We start from the raw sequence: 23,121 nt of genomic DNA, 5'->3' as shown, positions 1-23,121 counted from the left end.
TATTCCTTTGATAAACTTTGGCCCCACCCTTCCCCTGGGGATCATGATTTTCACAACTTTGAATCTACACTACCTGAGGATGCTTTCACACAAGTTTCAGCTTTCCTGGCTAATTAGTTTCTGAGAAGAAGATTTTTTAAAGATTTACTCTGTTTATTCCTATATAAAACATCGACCTCCCATTTTGGCCCAAACCTACCCCCAGGGGTCATGATTTTCAAAAATTTGAATCTACACTACCTGAGGATGGTTCCACACAAGTTTCAGCTTTCCTGGCTAATTAGTTTCTGAGAAGAAGAGTTTTAAAGATTTACTCTATATTATCATATGTTAAACTTCGACCCCCCCCCCCATTGTGGCCCCCACCTACCTACAGGGGTTATTATTTTTACAAACTTTGAATCTACACTACCTGAGAATGCTTCCACACAACTTTCAGCTTTGCCGGCTGATTAGTTTTTGAGAAAAATTTTTTTAAAGATTTACTCTATGTATTCCTATGTTAAACTTCGATCCCCCATTGTGGCCCCATCCTACCATCGGGGGTCATGATTTTCACAACTTTGAATTTACACTACCTGAGGATGCTTTCACACAAGTTTCAGCTTTCCTGGCTGATTAGTTTCTGAGAAGAAGATTTTTAAAGATTAACTGTATATATTCCTATGTAAAACTTCGACCCACCATTGTGGCCCCATCCTACCCCGGGGGTCATGATTTTCACAACTTTGAATTTACACTACCTGAGGATGCTTCAACACAAGTGTCAGCTTTTCTAGCGGATTAGCTTCTGAGAAGAAAATTTTTAAAGATTTACTTTATGTATTCATATGTTATACTTCTATCCCCCATTGTGGCCCCATCCTACCCCCGGGGGTCATGATTTTCACAACTTTGAATCTGCACTACCTAATTAATTTCTGAGAAGATTTTTAAAGATTTACTCTATATATTCATTTGTTAAACTTTTACCCCCCATTGTGGCCCAACCCTCAGGTGAGCTAAAAAGGTTAAGTTTACAATACAATAAGTTGTTAAAGTTGGTTTCTGGAAGAACAGACTTTGAAAATTTTCTTAATTAAAATTGACAAATTTTTTACTTTTTTAATCTTTAGTTTTTCAGATCTGTGTACAAACATAGAATTGTGAGCAAATCTCTGTATCTTGCTTATAATTCGAAGCTTAACACTCAAATATGGTTAGTAAATAAAAATTGTAAACAATTAAACACAATAAACATGCACTACATGATTGTATAACAAATAAAGAACACTATTTATTTTATCAAAATGAATCATAAATATACATGTATATGCCTACATATTTCCGTCAGCGATATCAAACTCTATTTAAACTGAATAAACTCGAGAAAATGCCGAGCATCTCAACAAAACCTAATGCAGGAATCTACCAGTACGCAAAAGATAATGCCGAATTACCTATAGAATGAATTGTATTTTAGTACCCCTACATCAGATTTTGCTTAATTTGCGCAGGTAAACAGTTAACTGTTTGATTTACCGAAGTCTCTGTTTGATTTGATACGTAAAAATCACGAAATACAGACGATAGTTTCCAGGTTACAAAGCATAAATATTGAAAACGAAACGAAAATCAGAACAAGCTAATACCAACGTCATGTGTGAAAACTGTCAACGCATTGAAATATTTAGCCTCAATTTACTTTTTTCGATTTACCAAAATCGGCACCAATATATTTTGCATGTTTCAAAATTTCCCTTCATACGCGAACTGTTGCACAACAAGCAAATTCATCATAGTCAGATCGACCCTTTTTCGTATAATGTCATGGCTGCTTTAAACAAAGAACCTCGTTTCAGAAGTATGGAATACGAGTCTTGGTAAAATGGGTATCCAAACCCGGGCCGTGGCAAAATAAAAGCCGGGGCAAATCGGCAATCGTCAATTCCAAATACGCATTATTTTGCAGCAATATTCACAGCGAATACAAATATACAAGTCCATCAAATATGCTGAAATTTTAATGAGATTGGCAGATTAATAACTGCCAGTCTTTTGTTTTGCCCAGACCAAGTCTTGTCTACCCATTTTACCGGATGCCGAACCCGAGGCTATTAAACTGATTAAAACACGCCTTTCCTATATTATTATTTTTGTAATAACTCAGATTTGAAACAGAATTACCCCTTAATTTTTGCAATTTATATTTTCTTTCCCATAAGGATAATTTATGCTAAACTACGTTGAATTTGCTATTGTGGTTCTTGAAAAGAAGATTTTTAAAAATGCACCCCCCTTTTTCTACAGTTTCAAGGTTTTCTGCGCTTTGAATACAGATCGGACTTTTATTTATGCAATTTATATTCGCCCTCCCATAAAGATGCTTTGTGCCAAATTTGGTTGAAATTGGATAAACGGTTTTAGAGAAGAAGTTCAAAATGTAAAAAGTTTACAGACGGACAGACGGACGGACAGACAGACAGACAGACGGACGACGGACAAAATGTGATCAGAATAGCTCACTTGAGCTTTCAGCTCAGGTGAGCTAAAAACCGGTAATTAATACATGCAGTTTCTCGTAAATTGTAAGAGTACATTATAATTTTATTATTATACTAATTACCGATATCGGAATGCACACCATGATTCACATTTTTAGTTTTAATCTGAATGATGTGAAAGTGTTATTCCTCTGTTATGAAACAAAATGTAGAGTATGGTTTTCCATGTTGACTAGCGGTATTTGCAAGTCATTAGATCGTTTTCAGAAATATGGACTCTTTAATTATGCCGTACTCGAAGTTTCCCTATCTAAGATTTTCTAAAAGTATATGTATGTATATGAAAGGCCCTGGTAGAAGTCTGATATAAATTTTGCGAGAATCAATTGTAAGCTCTGAATGAACTACCTAACTATCACGATGGATTTGCGGTTTATAAGAGCCTGAAGTTTTGAATGGAATAAATGGAGAAATCATTAATCGATTCTTTCTGACATAAATTATGTCTTGTAGAAACTTTCAAACATACTAACCATATATACAAACACATTTATTATTGGATGTCGTCTTGGCTGTCATGCAATGATTTTGTGATGGTTTATTTGTACGTAGATTTACTCCTACCTGTACACATACTCGAAGAATCATGTGCATTCATCCTTTTTTGATATAAAGCAGTAAGCACAACTTTCAAAATTAATTTGAATATTTTTGAGAAAAAAATTGTTTTAAGGGGGGGGGGTGTCATTTTCAGATATTACTTTAATTAGTAAAAAATGAAACGACTATCATCATTTTGACCGTATATATATATATATATATATATATATATATATATATATATATATATATATATATATATATATATGTATAGCACACAGGGCACTGGATCTGGAGATCCCTTGAATACACAATAAATGCTTACAAAATCTCACTGGAAATGTTCTCATTAAATTTGTAGCAGTGGTGTTTTTTTTAAACAAATTTCAACAAAGTAAAAACAAAATCAAGGTATTGATTAACTGCGTATATAATTTACTTCTATAAATGTTTACTTTCACAATTCATCACATACGTTGATGTTTGAAATGTGAATAAAATTTTGGAAGCAACTTCTCCAATCATATACATCATTATGTGTGCTAGTACAATACCTATTATACTAGTCCTGTGCTTAACCCAAAGATTTTTTGTTTTTAAGACAATCTAAAGTATTCCGATGTGTTTAATCATTTAGTTATCGTAGTTTACGTACAAAATAATTTTTGAACCTAATAGAAGAGCAAGTTTTGATCATGACATCAAACGATGGTGGTGCATGAAACAGCTATAGCAAGCACACATAAGACGAATTGACAAATCGCTATTAGAAGATACTTTATATACAACATAAGATGTTAACATGTTTCAAAACATTTGATTTTAAAGTTTTTTGGCCAGATATCAGACACTATATCTTTTAACACGATAAAATAATCCAGTATTTTTTACCAAATACCACTACATGCATAAGTCCGGCAAAATTAAGAAATTATCAAGAATTGGAAAAATCTACATTTGTATACTGTGTAACAGTTGCATAAATGTTATTAAAAGGGAAGGATGTACATAAAAAAGTTACACAATGCCAAAGAAATTATTTGGACGGTAAACAATTGGTGTATTCTTTATATGAGTTAAGGGGCTGCGAATTCTCTCTCTCTCTCTCTCTCTCTCTCTCTCTCTCTCTCTCTCTCTATGAATTTTCTCTGAATGGGGAATCGTAGTTGTAGACCTTTTTTGTTTTTGTGTTCTGAATCCGAAACACAAATGCGAAATGTAAATGCGAAGAAGGGAAAAAAAATCCCATCATACCTTCTTTTCACAGATGTTTCCATGTTCCATCATTCATCATTCATGACTGATATATTTGCATTTGCATGTTCAATAAGGAGGTTTTGGGAATTCTCTCTTTGTTCGATGGAGTTCTGGAGAATTCTGGAGATGGAGTGATATGTAGTGTTTGTGCACGTTGATCTATATACATGTAACCCAACTCCCCTCGAAAAAACTCAAACAAAGACAAATTGGTTGATACAACAATTTTAAGACATGATATCGGATATAGTATATTTTCTAAAAATCTTTTGTGTACATGCTTAGGAATATCTAATGATTGTTGTTCAACAAATGTATAAAGATACATTTAAATACTTTGTCAAAGCAAAGATGCATCATAAAAAACGTACAGTTATTATGCTTGTATATACATATGATCTTGCATATAAAAGACAGTTGCCTGATAATCTACTCATAGTTTTCGGTAAAGGTTATCGGGTTCACTGCGCAGACTTATTACACGTATGAAACGATCTGTGTTGATACTATATATAAAGTATGTACATAAAGTCCCACATTGACGCTATGCTATGGTAATAAAAAACAGTTACACATATGTCAATGCTTTTCAATACAATTCTTGATGAACATTTTTTTAAACCTGAATATCCATTAAAAACAATTTTACATGTATCTAGTTCTTTTCATGTAAATACAAGAATCAAAATTTAAAAAAAAACATATTCAGAAGATTTCCACAGCTAATATGAAACGTACGAAACCATGAAGTATTGGGCTTAAATTTTGATAAAACGTAAAGTGAATAGTTCTTGGGGATGTTTGATTATTTTTTTTATATATATTTGTTTAAAATATCGCAGCATACATGTAATTCCCATGCAAAAGATTAAAACTGAGCTATCAATATGTTTTCATAGTCAATATTAATCTTGTGAACAAGATGAGTGATCCTGCTTGTCCGAAAAATTGCCAGATGATGATGGCCTGATATACTAAGTAGATCCAACAACAATATAAAAACAGTCCGCTTTATATGTAATGATCACAGTGACTATTGATGGATAATACATTCGTTTGAGTGCCCAATCGTTAAAATAATATAGATAATGAAACCGCCCTTTTTTATAAATGATAACTGCACTTAAGGACATTCGAAAATTGCGAATAAATAAATTTTTGAATTTGGCTTATTTCTTTATATGGTAGGAATTGCCAATGTCTCAGCTGCAACTTTATGTAATTACCCTGATAAAAAGTTCATATTATAAAGTACGAAGTCGTTTTCATAGGTAGGTGTCATAAGACTTGAATCTCCATAGGATAAGGAGGATACCCACTTTTTTCACACTTAATAAATTGTCAGCGCATGTTTTTCTTTTGTTCTACTTTAAATGATAGTTTTATATCTATATTTATAAGATTTTGTTAACAGGAGATCAATTAGAAACAAACATGCGCTCATGGTTAAACGGAGGAAAAATACGCGCATTGATGAAGTTTTCCGGTCAATCTTTTCTTTGATACGTCGATCAATAGAAAAATTATTATCCTCATTTCTTAAATAACAATAAATTTCTATTGGAATTTCACCAAATTTTTTTTACAAAATTACGATGTAAAATTTAGCAAAAAATTAACACAACAAGAATGACCGAACAAGGACCCAAAATACGGCGATCAGTGCAGTCATCTTTTTCTGATCTTCTTTTTAATTGTAACCTATTACCACTTTTATCAAATTTGAGAATACTGTTGATATTAGTATTAAGCCTCACATGCATTTATGATCTTTTATAATTATGTATCAAACAAATGTTGCTTCTGCTTCTGGGCAACGGCAATAAATCTAAGGATACAGTGATGAAATCTTGAGAAAATTAGTGGAAAAGACAAGTAAATAATTACGGCATTGTAATCAGCACTTTGAAATAGAACGCGCACTTGTTACATTCCTTGAACTTTGAGAAAATCCCACGTAAAAACGTCAAAAACTTATGACGTCGTTTTTAATGTCGCAGTGACGTAAAGTTTTCTGTTCAATAACGTCGCAGCCTGGGTCAAATTAGCGCATGAAGAATCTAGGTCATTACTTTTTCTGTTACTAATACTAACCGACGTATGACTAAACATACCTAATATCATAATTAAAACATAAAAAATAAAACTTATATGTATTTTGTTATATGCAAGTTTATTCATTCATTTTATGTACAATATAAAACATTGATTGAGGGAATAAGTAATCATGGCTTAAGATTCCCGCAGGATCCTGTTTATGGATCGACATCGTAACAAAACGTTCTTGAAAATTACAATCACTTTTGTCAAAGTAGGCCTTGTTAGAATTAGTTATAGTTCATTTATGACTTTTATAACAATTAAGCCTCGATCAAAATCGGAAACGCAATATCACAGACCTTTCGTGTTTAGTTCACTCACAGTCAAATTTAAATCCTTCAGCTTCGCTGTGAGACTGTCCGTTTTGTCCTTAAATGAAATTAGAATAGCTTGTCTCTATAATGTCCGATGAAAATTATTATACTCTTAAATATGATTCTGCGATAGAATCTCCTCTGAAAATACCTAAGTAGACTCTAAAACAGCTTTCAATCGTGTTGTTTTTAAATTTCCAAACGCTCGTTGACTTCAACGGAAGTGGTACTATTCCGCAAAGCTTTAATCGTTTTTTCCCAATTGTACAAATGAATTTTCTCTACTATTTCACTTCAATATAATGATCAGTGTTGTTCATAGCTATTTAGCAGTAAAGGAGCCTACCGTGATACGAAACCTTATACAAATGAAAGACCGAAAACTTTAACGCTTTGAGAAAGAAAAAAATTATTTATTGTATAAATGATTCTTATGACATACTTAAAGAAACAAAAAACAAAAACAAAAACAACAACAACAACAAAGGAGTATTTTACTATTCATAATGAGTTAAACAAATCAATGATGAAGTTAATATCTTATGGAGGAAAAAGACAAAAGAAAATAAACTAAGATTAAAAAAGGTTGATTTTAATCTTTGTTATCAAACATAATTAATATATGCAGCAGATGACGTCTCTTATGATGTAAATTTATGTATTTACGACCTAATTTGCATCAAGATATCTCCCTTCTAGCATCCTCTGGAAATTGCTCTGGAAACTAAAATTTCAGATAAAACGTACGAAATGGCGCGTTTCATTTATTGAGCAACATTCAAATTTCTATGGTTTTTTTTAAAATATCAACATTAATTCAAAGTCTAAAATAAATAATATTAAGTTGTTAATGTTGTTAATGTCAATTGATGTCTATTTAATTTTTTCAAAGCTGACCTAGCGTGGATTATATCGTAATTAAGCACATATATTATACCTGTTTGATATAAATGATTAACAAAATCTTACACAATATAAAATTTACTCGATTTAAAGTATATTGTCTAGGAATTTTTCAGTCATTGAGATGATACACTCAAATTGGATATACACATGTTTAGTGACTGTATGCCCCTCATTATTTTGACGTTCTAATTTTGAAGTTCTAAACAAATTCATACAGATTATCATCATTGTAGACTGGCTGTCTTAATGTACTGGGTTCCTGACCGGATTCATTGTTCACTCTGAGAGTCAGTGTGCTGTAGCTGGCATCCTCGTAACTACCTGTACCATACAGATGCTCTTCTGGCTCTTCGTAATCATTGGGGTTTTCCTGAATCCTTGGCGATACTTCTAAATAATACACCTCATTGTGATGAATGCAACATTAACAAAAATTAATTACTAAGAAGAAATTGTATATGTATGCGATTGATAACATTAGAACTATTTTACAAAAGTTAATACCTTTTTTAATTCTTCGCAAGTGAAGCCTATATACGAATGACAAGAGAAGATAGGTAACGTGAACGTTTATGAAGTAAAACAAATTAGTAATGCATTTTTTATATCTAAATCATTAACATACTCACCGATATAATAGCCCTATTCCAAATAAAAAACATACACTAGTGATACTGGCTGCTCCGATAACAAATTCCAACGTTTTATCTGTAGTAGAAACTGTATTCGAAGACAAACACACAAGAAAAATATTCTAATTATTCAAGTACGAAAAATCTCGATAGAAAATAAGACGATATATTTCAAATCCTGAAAATTTTTTTCATTTAAATGAACGAAAAAAAAACCCTGATAAACAAAGACATATATAAATAAGTAGGTTGATAATATTGGATTTACAACAATCTTGATGTTAAGACGTAAAAAGCTTAATATGCTCAGGCACAGAATGAAGAACAAAATGAATAACATACATTTTATAAAATTTAAAACCACGAGTTACTTACAAAACTTTTAATGTACATGTATATCAACATAAAGGTTAACAGAGGTTATACAGTTTTCTGTGTACAAGTAAAATTGACCTTGAATGTTAAGAAACATTTCTGTGAACAAATAGGTGTCTGTAGTAACCTTTATTTACACAATATCCGTTGTATAAGTAGTTAGTGTCTTGACCAATAATGATATAATTTTATCTTTAACAATCTGCTTGCTTTTAACCGTGATATAATTTCGGAATTATAGCATTAACAGTCAGGATCTATGCAAACTTACGATATTAAAATTAAAAATAAGTACCACCTCTACCAGTAATGATATACATTTGGATGTTGCGTTAGTGGATGGACTTGCAAGGGAGTACGAAACAAACAAGGTATAAAGTTTTCCTTTAATTCAGTTTTTCTGATTCAATATTTTGTTCTTTAGACCAAACTTTATAAATATTCTACTTTAATGGATGTAAAGTCTGAATCCTGGTTATGGTTGTATCAAGGTGAGGAAGAGGCAATACATTTTAAATGATGGATGGCTAAATTGCACAACAAGAGGCTTACAGGTATTGAAGGCGACCTGAGTACGATAGCTATTAGATGGACCTGTCAGGGAGTCCTATATCTGCACTTAAAACTTCATTTTGGAGTCTTAACCCTAATCCGAGACTCTACTGACGACTTCCCTCTCTTTTATAATTTTATGTTTGCAAACACCACTTTGTTAAAGGGGGCGGGGGGATTAGAGGATTCTTAGATTATTTATACACTTAGGCTACATGTAGCTTCAGGGGCAAACAATTGTTATCTTTAACGAGGCCGGGTCTAATTAGTTCTGCCCTAGATTTTTTAATGAAATTTTTTACCTGAATTTCTACTGATGTAATTATTATTTTAAGATTAAAAAATAAGACATTTACCACACCGTTTGTTTAGGGGGTCATCTCAAAGTTTGTTAATCTTTAACATAGGACCCTATGGGATTTCGCTCGAAATGTATCAATTTTGCACATTTTTTATTAAACATTAAACTTCTGCCCTAGGGATTTCTTTTTCTGTTCTACATATTAAAGTTATTGCTAAAAGGCATCACATGGTCAAATAAAAAAAACTTTTTACCGCCTGGTTTGTTCCAGGGGTCTTATCAAAGTTGATTTTTGTATGCCCAATTTCCGAGTTTTGTCAGATAATGGCTATTTTTTATTTGATAAAGGCGGAAAAGGTGATCTTTATAGTATTATTAAAGCATTCAGACATATCTAAGTAATAAAAAAATATATAACATCACATATTAAGGGTCATTAATATAAAATACATGGTTACTGTCTTGAAATATATGAATTAAGCGATATTTAGGCGTGTTAAGAAAACGTGACAGAGGGTTAGGCCTGCTGAACCCTCTTCACTTTTTCGACCCGAGCCCAAATATAGCTTCTACTTCGAGACAGTTATGTTTATTCCACAATATAACATTAATTTTACGCATTAAACGAGCCATTTTTAACACATTTCGCTGAATGTCTGCAGTTGAAACTATCACGCCATGGCGTCAACCAAGCAAAAAGATGACGTCACAATACAAATGAAACGCTGCGCGAAAGCGTGCGTACTCGTTCTGTACTCGGCCTCGTTAAGTAAAAGGATACCTGCTGGCCTTTAATGGTCAATCTTTTGTAATGTTCACAATTTCATGTATAATGCAAACACCATGCATACAGTTTATTGTTACTATCATACAATACACTGAAAATTTAAGTTTTCAAGATGGAGTTAAAAATGAAAAATTGTTTACTGAAGCACATGACCAACGACAATAGTCCAATCCACACTTACATGTACGATACATAAGCGGCTACGTGCTCATGTCAAAGGTCATTAGGGAAAAGTCGCCTACGCTTTTACGGATACATAACATGAAGACGAAGATATATCGAAAGTTTTTCCCGTTTTTAACGTAATTATGCACCGGTATGCATTTTAATTAAACTTTGTAGACATTTTTCACATTTTATCAACCACACATCGTTCTCAAAATTATCAATAGGCATTCTATTACGGTACGTCTCGATATGTTGTGCTATGTTCAACTTTCAAGGGGACAAAGTTATTACAAATCAAAGTGGCTTTTTAGATGTTGTTGAACCTTATGATACTGTCTTAGCAGACCGGGGTTTCCCCATCAGAGAGGATCTGACATTGAAAAGAACAAGGTTGCGTATTCCACCTATGGTGTCGACCAAATGAGCAAGTCAGATGACATTCTTACCGAGCAAATTGCAAACAAAAGAATTTACAATGTACATTGAACAAGCAATTAGGCGCATAAAATTTTTCAGAATTCTTAAATATGAAGTCCCAATATCTCTCAAGCATCATCTGGATGATATCATTGGATCTATTGCTGGGGTTTGCAACCTTTATCCTCCTTTACCTTCCAACACAAAAAGTGAACATTTTTAAGGTGACAACCCAATGGTAATCCAATGGCTATGTTTATTAATATTGTTAATTGTTATAAACTTCCAAACAAAATCTAACATACATACAGTTGGTGGTTTCCTGTCAATACATTTCCATTTATTTCATACACACAGTTTAACTCATTATGGTCTGGTAACAGTCATGTCTAGACTTGAATCTCTCATTTTGAACATGCTGAAGAAGTGAACACCACATAGAGATATATAACATAAAAACGTTAGAAAATTTAACAAAAGAATCAACTTCATACAGCAACATGTTATGATAACTTCTGCCTATAAGCAAGCAACAAGATTAATAATCACATAATTAAGTAATTAAGTTTTCATACGTGAAACACATATTCACATGTACATGTATTGTATGAATATTTATCAGATAAACATTTACAAACAAGATTAATATTTAGGACAAATCCACTTTTGCACAATTTTCAAGTCTGCCTTTGTCATTTTCACACATGGAAAGTGGAACCAATATTAATTTGTAGTTGTCACATCGAATACTCTTAGCTTTGTAAGAATTGACAGTTTCTTGCACAACATTGTTACATATGGGACAAAAATAAACACTCCTATCAACCAAACTCTCACCACTACCAGTCTCCATTGGCTCCTCCTTCTTTCAACACTCAAACAATCTTATAATTTCAGGAACAATGTTACTTCAAAAAAATGTCGTCAAACGTAATTCGCTCACAAAATATTCCTTTGCAAGTATACACAAAAAGTCACACCATGGACTACCAGTAATTCCCATTTGTCCTTGTACTTGAGCAAAATATGGATGATTGTGATTCAAAGAGAGTTGACAATTTTGAAAATTCAAACATGCTGGTAAATGACAAGTACAAAAATCTGTACAATCAGTGCATTTTGATATCATGGGACACTTGATTTCTTCGACCCCATTTCCACAATATGAACAAGAAACAAGCATGTCAGGAGAAGCAGCTAAATAAGGCCATACTAGGTCAATAAAAATACCGCATTCTGATACAATAACATTTCTGTGAATTTTTGTCATAAAAGAAACATATTCAGACCTACCAATAGGTTCCATCTGCCGCCCATGTTTTAGAGGCCTAAGGTAAGGGTTGACAGACGTGTATCCTATTCTACTACAGTTATTGCCGATATCAAAGAGATGCCGCGGACATTATTCTCCAATATACCACGAACGTAATCAGTAAATTATCAGATCAGAAATATCTATTTGTCTCGCACTGATCATGGAAGTACAATTTCAAACCTAAAAAGTTTTAAAAACATGTCAATTTCACGTGTTAGTTCCAGTCAAAACAATGTGTAATGCCTCATTTTTTTTTAATTTTAAGAGATCAATGCGGCTGTTCCTAGGACCTCCCTAGCACATTTTCACAGGGTGTTTTTACATAAAATATATAACGTGTAGTAGTAATAATCGTATTGAATTGCCCTTAAAATATTACGAAGGTCATTCAAAGATATTTTATAAATAAGTGAAGAGTATTAAAATCCTAAGAAAAAGTCTGTCGTCTGCATGTGATTCATTTGATCGATACACATGTAAACATTACGAACAAAAACATTGGGGTTACACGGAACAGCCGTCAAAATGACCTAGATCGTCTCTCTAAAGGAGAAACGATCTGTCGAAATACTGGGGTGTTAGTAGAATAGAAATAAAGTTCTTGTTATCTTGAATGTTTAACGCCTCGGCTTTTATATTTCAAAACAACATTTCTCGACCTCGGAGGTTATTCTGCAACATTCACGAAAACTCGTACTTTATTTCTCAATTATATTACAAAGTAATGGTTAAACTACAGTTTCACTTCTATTTTATTTAATTTTACACTGAATAAAGTAAAAATTTGATAATGTGTTTCTATCTTTCCTTAAATTATGCCATGTACTGTTTGCATGCTGAACCATAGTAGCTTTGTTAAATGCCTTAACAGTTTCCTGCCTCAGGGTGTGAGCTATACTTGGACCTTCCAGTCCATCCATGACCATTTTCTCTAGCATATACTTCTGACAATCTGTATGTTCACGGGCTCTTCCGTTCTGATTTTCACTTCTTTTGGTTTATCTATAGGTATATTTACATAACAGTCTAAATTTTCATGCATACACAAAAATCAATTTGAAGTTATAAAAAAAATTGTTTATATGTTGCATTACGGGGAACAGTTAATTACCATTTCGAAATAATATTACCTTTAAAATCACATGTATTTGGTATCGAATTTCTTATCGCATCTGTTATGTTCTTTAAACAGTCCTTAGTTGTATTATGTACTGGATTGAACTCCTTAATTGTTGATACAAGGGAACGCTTTTTGTCAAAAAGAGGAGGAAAATTAGATATATATTATGCTTTAAAAATCATGCAACTAAATTAAGAGTTATTGAATTCGCATGTTTTTTATTAATGTTTATTTTTTTCAAATTTAAATTTGTTACATTAGTATGTTAAATATGATTGTATTCTGTCATATGTACAACATTTATTACACATGTTTATGTAAGTTATAGCAATTATATATTGGAAACTATTTTCCCAGGACATGAATGAATTCAATTAAACTTTAAATGTGTGTTACATTTATTGTGTAGCAGTTAATTTTATTTGTGTCTAATTACATACAGTATATTCATTTTGAAAAAAAAAATACTTGAAACAAACAGTACCACAAGTCAATGGATGAACTGGCTTTGACAAGTTTTTTTTTAGTTTTGAAGGTGGCGCTGTGGTAGTCTTGGTGGACTTGAAAGCAGGCAGAGTCCAAGAACAGGGTAAAGAAATGCATGCTGAGACTCCTAAGCGATGAGCTGTCTCAATGCGGAAAAGGACAGAAACGACCTGGACAAAGGGGGATCCTAACCTAAACAAAATTAAATTTTACTCAAAATAAATTCTTTAACCAATAAAAGAAGCAAGCATTCTGAAAACAGGATGCCAATACAGAGACAAATCTTGCCTGTTATGTTGCAACAAAAAGGCAAATTAAGTGGGCTATGTTCTATCTATTTGCATTATAGAAACTTGTAAACAGGTTTGATTATATCTACATATAGGACATGATAACAACCAAAGAAATTAAGAGTCCTCAATTATATATATATATATATATATAACACTTTACTTGGGCCAACTTACCCTGCTGTGCATGTACAATATAATGACCTGATGGTCCATGTCTCTTTCTCAACGCATATCCATATCTTATGAGGATCGTTTAAACCAGGCACACGGTTGATTCCTTGGAGATTTAATGATGAAATATCTCCCTGGTATGGCCCGCATCAACAAATGACTGACCCTTGCCTAATTTGGAGGATCTTGGTGACGTTAAAGTTGCTGTCACAAACACCGGCATATTCAATAATAATACTTATACTCTGTCCCGAGTTTTTGCTTCCACCACTTTTAGCTTGATATTTCAATAATAGTAAATACCTTTGTGCTCAAACTACGTTCATCCACCAATATGAAAAATGTCCAGATTATCGGTTTTGAAACGCCCCCTCTACCGCTTCAGGTTTCAATACACATCCAAAAATTGAAAGTCTACGGAGATTTTGCATTGCATCAGCCATTAATAAGGCCGCATGATAATGTTAAAAAAATTGCGCGATGTATTCCGAGTGTATTCCGAATGGAGAAAAAATGTAAACATTTCCCATTACAAATCTCCGTAAGAAAATTGTTTTCGTTCCTGTGAAATTTTATGAGTGAAAAGGGATAATTGTTCAATGAAGATATCTTGGATATATTCCCTTTCATCAATTTCAATTGTATTTCTTTCACAGGTATGTGTATTTTTATTAAAAATCATCAAAAATTGATGGAAGCAATAACTTGGGACATACTTTAGACAAATGGGTGGCAAGCTTTTCATCCTATCACGTTCGCCTGCCCAGTTCTTGTGAAGAGTAAATGGATCTGGTATGGTGGTCCCGTTAACATTCAGTTTTGATAATCGAACTGTCTGACTTTAAGATTTTCCGCTGCCGATGGTATTTCTGGAATTTCCAGTACATGGGCTGAATAACATAAAGCCGCAAGTTCTTGCTTGGTTTTGTCTTTTGCAAGTCCGCGTTTTCCAAGATATTCACGTAAAGTCTCCTTTTTCCATGTCAAAAATGCACCCAAAGTTAAAGTTAAATCACTTGTTTCCATGATGTAAACAATTTATATATATATATATATATATATATATATATATATATATATATATATATATATATATATATATATATAATATAAAAAGCTGATAAATCCTATAGCACTCGGTATCGAAACTTGTAAACAACTCGGGTTTTGACCTTTGACACCGACGCCATATGGTTATATGACGTAAGTGTGGATTGGACTATAGGTGTACACAAACGTTTCAAGTGGCGTAAAGTACATGGTCACTATATGACCATATTTGTCATCCTCTCCCTCTAATAAAAGGCCCTTAACCCCTGCCACATCGGATTTGAATTTTATAATTATGAAGACGACAAGTGCAGTTAGTTTATCTAACATGACTGTGAAAGTACATTACATATTATACAATAATGTACATTTTAACTTATCATGGGCCTGATCCCCTGAATCAGGGGTCACGAATTTCATAATTCATGATCAGGTAGGGGACTTCAGGGACAGCTTTACCATATATTTAGTTTTTACTAAATAGGTATGAGTAGAGAAGAAGAATTTCTAAGAATAAACTTATTTTCACTATATTGTCATATTGGCTCCACCCTAGGCCTGAACCTATATGAATCTGTCAAATGAATTTATTAACAGGACTTTAGGGTCATCGTAACCATGCATTTAGTTGTTCTAAAACATACATGGGAATAGAGAAGAAATAGTTTCTATGATTTAATACATTTTCACCATAAGACCACATTGTTCTCATCCTAGAGCCTAATCCATTGGCCCAGGAGTAATTGTAATAATTCCGGATATTTTAGGTTCGGCCCAGACCGGGTTTTTCTTTTAGTTCCTTTGTTTATGTCACGTGATACAAGGGTATAAATACGACAGTGAATCAGCTGTCGGCTGCTTAGTAGATAGAAATCAGCAGAAGAGAGAAGAAAACTGTTAGATAATAAAAGGTATTGTGTCAATACAGAGCTTGCCCGTTCGTAACGGTGTTAAGTGTTTTTGATAGGCCATAGAGAGGTTGTCCTCTTGGTACTGTAGGTTGCAGTCATTTTGGCTTGTCAGTGTGTCGCAGTAGGCTTTCCTCGGAGAGGCTAGCCATTGTTCATTTCTCTAGTGGCTGATCAGACTGTCGTCCAGGCCGTTGTGCTCACTGTCCGTCCTGAATAAGGCAGCCTACAGTGTGCACAGTGGTTGAAGGGCTACCACATATACTGTCCGTCCTGAATAAGGCAGCCTACAGTATATGCGGTAATCTGAGGACGGTCAGTCATTTTAGCTGAGTGGTTGACCTCAGTGGATTGTCACTGTGGGTGTGTACTGTCCGACCTGAACAAGGCAGCACCAGTACATCACACACAGTGTCAATTATACATTTATTATACCCCTTGTTTTGTTTGTAAATATTCTAGATTCCCTGAAATTCTTTGTTGATTATTAACCTAAGTAAGGTTAGGCTATACCAATCATTATTGACAATCAATAGAAAATCATTATATTATAAAACTTTGTTAGTGTACACCCAAAACCCTGGAAAAGACCAGGCACGAACCCTTCCCCTGGCAGTACAAGTAGCTCGGTACGTTACAGAAATTTGGTGGCAGCGTCGGGATTTTGGGTTAACAATTAGATACACTTGCATTGTTTTATTTGCTTTGTTTATATTTTGTTAGTTAGATTGTATCATTATATTGGGTGGCATATTTTGACATGATGACAGACCTGCAAGATGAATTAATGGGGCTTGAAGATGAGTTTAATAGACTTCAGGAGAGCATAAATAAAAGTAGGAGTAAAGCCGCAAGAGATTCAGGTTTACCCGAAAGTATGCGGAATTCCACTGAAGATCAAGACTACTTAGAACAGGGTGCAAGACCTAAAAACATTAGGACAGACACCATAGAAAATCAAAGGCCTGAAAGTCCCCTAGATCCTGATAGACGTGTTGATAGAATGACGGATAGACCCTCATTTACTAGTACACCCTATCATGCAGATCTACCCAGATATGATTACAATTTACCAAGGGAGAGTAATGTTACGACTCGCCGGGGCACTGGTACAGCTAGAACAGACAAGTCTAAAAGTAGTTGTGTTAAGCCAGACAAATATGATGGAAATTCCTCGTGGATTGACTTTAAGTCCCATTTTGATGTATGTGCTGAATTAAATGAGTGGACTACAGCAGAGAAAGGCATGTACCTAGCTGTTGCTCTGAGAGGTCAGGCACAGGGTGTTCTTGGAAATTTGTCAAGGGAAGATAAGTGCAACTATAGATACTTATGCAGGGCACTGGAAGAAAGGTTTGCACCTGCGAACCAGACAGAGTTATACAGAGCACAGTTGCGAGAGAGAAGACAACGAGCATCTGAGACACTACCAGAGCTTGGTCAGGACATGCGTCGCCTGACAAACTTGGCATATCCTACAGCCCCTACGGAGGTGAGAGAAACCCTTGCTAAGGAGCAGTTTATTGATGCCCTTAAGGATAGTGACATGCGATTAAGAGTAAAGCAGGCCAGACCATTGGACCTGAATGATGCTATCCGGCATGCAGTAGAGCTCGACGCTTTCAACTCAGCGGAACAGCGTTTACAAGAAAGTAAAGGCTATCTGAGAGAAGCCAAGAGTGCGGAGGACTCTAAGCAGGATGACTCTATAACTGCACTGATAAAAGCAGTACAGGATATAAAGGAGGAGATGAAGATATTGAAGCTAGAAATGACAAAACCAAAACCTGCTAAGTCATCTTCTGTGATCTGCAATTTTTGTAAGAGGAAAGGTCACATCAAGAGATATTGCTTCAAGTATCAAGAGTCTTTAGGTGCAAACCCTGTTGTTAAACAGCCAAAGACTGGACAGAGAGAAGAAAAGTCCAATGATAAAACAAAGGATGTGTCAAGCCGGACTGGTGTCAGCCGCAAGGCAGGTGAGGCTGGTATTTTTGTTGATGCCTCCCTCAATGGATATAAGGTGAAATTGTTGATTGACACTGGTGCAACACTTAGTATTATTTCGCCAGATATACTCAATACTGTGGTTGAGAGAGCTAACCAAAACCTTGCCAAAGTTACACAGCCTATCCTCACAGCAGATGGAACAGCCATGAAAGTTGAGGGCTCCCTCATAATACCCCTCACAATATCAAGTTTCTCTTTTAATCAGAAGTTTGCAGTAGCAGACATTGGTATTGATGGAATACTTGGACTTGATTTTATGACCAACAATGAATGTCTTGTTGATGTTTATAATGCATCAATGATTGTTAGAGGAAAGCAGATAAAACTTTCTTTTGAGGGAAAGCTGGGATGTTGCAGAGTGACAGTAGCAGAAAATGTCACGATTCCTCCATGCAGTGAATTGATTACTATGTGCAATGTCAAGCCTCCTGTATTTGAGAAAGTTCCACTGTTCGGTATTGTCGAACCATCGGATCGTTTCTTAGAGTCAGATCGAGGGCTGGTGGCTAGAACGTTAATCAAAGGAAACAAAGTAGCTCCAGTCAGACTTATGAATCCATCTAAGGAGGCACAGAATATATACAAAGGTACATTTGTGGCAACACTGTCAGCTGTTGACAGTATCTATGAAAATGATGGTCAATCTTGTCTTATTGAAGGATTTCCTAGTCACCTTAAAGATTTGTATAAAAGGTCTGTTGCTGGACTAACAGCAGATAAAGCTAAGGCAGTTAAAGATTTACTTTTGCAGTATTCACACCTGTTTGCTGCCAATGACGCAGATTTAGGACGAACAAAAGTGATCGAACACACCATTGATACTGGACCAGCAACCCCAATTAAACAACATGCAAGGAGAATGCCAAACCATATGCAAGCTGAGGCAGATCAACATGTCGATGACATGTTGAAAAGAGGAGTCATTGAGGAATGTTCTAGTCCTTGGTCATCTCCAGTCGTCCTGGTTAAGAAAAAGGATGGAACAACCAGGTTTTGCGTAGATTATAGGAAATTGAACAATGTAACAATTAAAGATGCTTACCCACTCCCAAGAATAGATGATTCTCTTGACCAGCTCTCGGGTACAAAGTATTTTTCCACTTTAGATTTAAATGCTGGATACTGGCAGGTAGAAATGGCTGATAAAGATAGAGCTAAGACTGCATTTGTGACTAGAAAGGGATTATACAGCTTCAAAGTCATGCCATTTGGGCTCTGCAATGCCCCCGCAACATTTGAAAGGCTGATGGAGTCAGTGCTTAGAGGTTTACAATGGCAACACTGTTTGGTCTACCTTGACGACATTATTGTGGTTGGTAAGACTGTAGATTCCATGATTGAAAACCTTACTCAAGTGTTTGACCGCTTATTGGCAGCTGGGCTCAAATTGAAAGCTAGAAAATGCAACCTATTTGCTACAGAAGTAGAATATCTGGGACACATTGTGTCTGCAGAGGGGATAGCAACACATCCAGATAAAATCAAGGCTGTCAAAGAGTGGGAAGTTCCTTCAAATGTGTCAGAATTGAGGTCATTTTTAGGATTCTGTAGCTACTACAGACGTTTTGTAGAAAACTTTGCAGCAATAGCTAAACCTCTTCATGACCTAACCAAGAAAGGTAGTTTATTTAGGTGGACTGACGACTGTCAGACAGCATTTGACATACTGCGTAAGAAACTATCTACATCCCCCGTGCTAGCACACCCAGATTTTAAGGAAAGATTCATTCTTGACACTGATGCTAGTAACTATGCAATTGGTGCAGTGTTGTCTCAGAAACAAAATGGCATAGAACGACCTATTGCATATGCAAGCAGATGCCTGGCCAAATCTGAAAGGAAATATTGTGTTACCAGAAAGGAATTACTGGCTGTAGTTCATTTTGTAAAACACTTTAGACACTATTTATATGGACAACAGTTCACCATTCGCACTGATCACAGCTCTCTGCGATGGTTAATGAATTTCAAAGATCCTGAAGGGCAGCTTGCTAGATGGATGGATGTCCTTTCTACATATGATTTCACAATCGAGCATCGACCTGGAAAACTGCATGGCAATGCAGACGGCCTAAGCCGTGCACCATGTAAACAATGCAAAGGTAACCACTCTGTTGATGTTAATCAACATGTGAGTAGTGTCAAAATGGATGATAAAAGCTTTTTGGGTCACTCATTGAAAAGTTTACAAGATGAAGATCCAGACTTAAGGAAAATCAAAGGTTGGCTCGAGTCAAAATATCACCCTAACAAAGATAAAGTATCCCCAGAGTCAATAACTTTAAAATCCTTGTATGCTCAGTGGGATAGACTTGTCTTAAATGATGACATTTTGTACCGGCGATGGACAGATTTGGCAACACAGCAAGATATCTTACAGGCTGTTGTACCAAGCAGTGAACGTAGGAGTGTTCTTAAATTTTGTCATGATTGTAGAACAGCAGGTCATCTTGGTATTCATAAAACGCTAGGCCGAATTCGTCAGTCATATTATTGGCCTGGGCTACAAAGAGATGTGCACTCTTACATATCTGGCTGCGAAGTATGTACAAGGCGGAAAGCAGCAACTCAGTCAAATAAAGCACCTATGCATCTGGTTTATTCTGGTTATCCACTAGAGAGAATTGCTACTGACATTTTGGGTGAGTTACCACAAACCGCAAATGGCAACAAGTATATCCTTGTGGTAGCAGACTATTTCACAAAGTGGACTGAGGCTTTTGCATTACCTAACATAGAGGCAAAAACAGTGGCTGCAAAAATTGTTGAAGAGTTTATAGTAAGACTTGGAGTGCCAGAAGTGATGCACTCAGACCAAGGTCCTCAATATGAAAGTAGGCTCTTCCAAGAAATGTGCAAACTTTTGGACATCCAGAAAACACATACCACACCATACCATCCTCAATCAGATGGCATGGTTGAGCGGTTCAATAGAACTCTAACAACCATGTTAAGTGGGTTTGTAAATGAACATCACACTGATTGGGATGTTCACTTGCCCTATGTTATGATGGCCTACCGAAGTGCACAACATGAAACAACGGGTATGACGCCAAACATGTTAATGCTTGGACGAGAAACTGCAACACCCATTGATCTCATGTATGAGATGCCGCCACAGATAAAAGAAACACCAAATAATAAGTGGGTCTGGGAGCTGCAAGAGCGACTGGAAAGTGCACATACATTTGTAAGAAAGAAGATGAGCCAGTCAATGGTCAGACAGAAACACTATCATGACCGAAAGTTGAAGTGGAAGAAGTTTGAACCTAAGGAAAGAGTTTATGTCTACTTCCCAAGAAAGAAGGCAGGCACATCATCAAAGTTCACCAGTTTTTGGCAGGGTCCATTTGAAGTTATCAAAAGGATGACTGATCTAACATATTTAGTAAATTGTGGACCAAGAGGTTCTGAACAAGTCATTCATGTGGATCGAATGCGCAAAAAGCATTCTCAGCTTTTGTCAGGAGAAGTTGATGTGCATTTATCTGATAATGAGGAATCTGAAATTAAGTCTGAACCTGAGGAGAATGATGAGTTCCCAGAGCCAGAAGCTCCTAATGCAAGTCGACCTAGTAGGAAACGCAAACCACCTGCATGGCTACATGACTATGAGACTGACATGTAAATTTTGACATAGGGTGGGACTTTTAGTTAGGCATAATAACAATTTAGATGTTTATAGTTGTTTTCATTTTTGTTTTGTTCCTAAAAGATGGCGAAGACAAAAGTTACACCTGGTCAACCCAGAAGATGTCCCATGTGCACCTTTGTTGCAAAGACAGGAGAGGAATATAGGAACCATGTCTTGGAGTGTGCCATGAGAACATTCAACTGCACCTATTGTAGCTACTCCAGTAATAAAGAGATTAATGTCAAGAGACATGAAAAGAGAAGTCATCCAGGTTTGCTAGGAGAGCCAATCAAGTTGGACAGCAAATCAGCTGACAGACCCATGGAGGCAACAGTCAAGAAACAGTCAGCACCTCAAGAGCCTGTCTCCGATTCAGAAGACTGGTTGAAACAGGATTATGGAGACGTCATTGGCGAGGTTTCAGCTTCAGACCAGTCAGATAGCAGCTCATCTTCAGATGATGATAGTGAAGAGCCTAAAGAGAAACCTGAGTCAAAGAAAACAGTTGTTGCAGGGGATAAGGCATCTGAAACGCTTTTGGAGGGGAGGATCATCAGGAAACAAACAGTACCCACCAAACCACACACGCCAAAGTTGAAGAACCCCATTGCAGTCGCCTCTAGTAAGCCAGAGTGTACCAGGCAGGATGCGTCAGTTCCCGGTAACAAGCGAAAAGTGGAAACAGCAGATGCCAGCACTCAGACTGAAGCAAGTCAAAGGATTGTTACGACAAAGCGAACCAAGAGGTTTCGTCAAAATGAGATGGACATTGAGGAAATAGAAGAGGAACGATTTGTTTTGTTTGACATTTAAGTAAATGTTGTATGAAAGATATATTTTTTTTAATTGGTCAGCATGAACAGTTAGTCTGCCTGACATTTGGAGTATTGATATTACAATTTTGTATGAATAAATGAATCCTGAAATTAGTTTGAAAAAACACCTTGTATTTGATCTCTTGGTGTACATGCGGGACGCATGTCATCGGAGGCGTGGGTAGTGTAATAATTCCGGATATTTTAGGTTCGGCCCAGACCGGGTTTTTCTTTTAGTTCCTTTGTTTATGTCACGTGATACAAGGGTATAAATACGACAGTGAATCAGCTGTCGGCTGCTTAGTAGATAGAAATCAGCAGAAGAGAGAAGAAAACTGTTAGATAATAAAAGGTATTGTGTCAATACAGAGCTTGCCCGTTCGTAACGGTGTTAAGTGTTTTTGATAGGCCATAGAGAGGTTGTCCT

General features: G+C 35.5%; 1 protein-coding gene across 1 annotated transcript; it reads left to right on the top strand.

The window, feature by feature from the left end:
• Positions 1-21,960: 21,960 nt before the first annotated feature.
• Positions 21,961-22,692, top strand: LOC128187512 (RE1-silencing transcription factor-like). The gene has a single exon (XM_052857936.1). It carries the CDS (start codon positions 21,961-21,963, stop codon positions 22,690-22,692), a length of 732 nt encoding a protein of 243 aa, XP_052713896.1.
• Positions 22,693-23,121: the final 429 nt, after the last annotated feature.

Source organism: Crassostrea angulata, chromosome 6 (assembly GCF_025612915.1).
Source record: "Crassostrea angulata isolate pt1a10 chromosome 6, ASM2561291v2, whole genome shotgun sequence".
NCBI lineage: Eukaryota > Metazoa > Mollusca > Bivalvia > Ostreida > Ostreidae > Magallana > Magallana angulata.
Note: the sequence above shows the minus strand (reverse complement) of the source record. Positions and strands in the feature narration are given on the sequence as shown.

Excerpts from the sequence above, each read along its gene's own strand:
- LOC128187512 (XM_052857936.1), top strand. The coding sequence starts at position 21,961 with ATGGCGAAGACAAAAGTTACACCTGGTCAACCCAGAAGATGTCCCATG.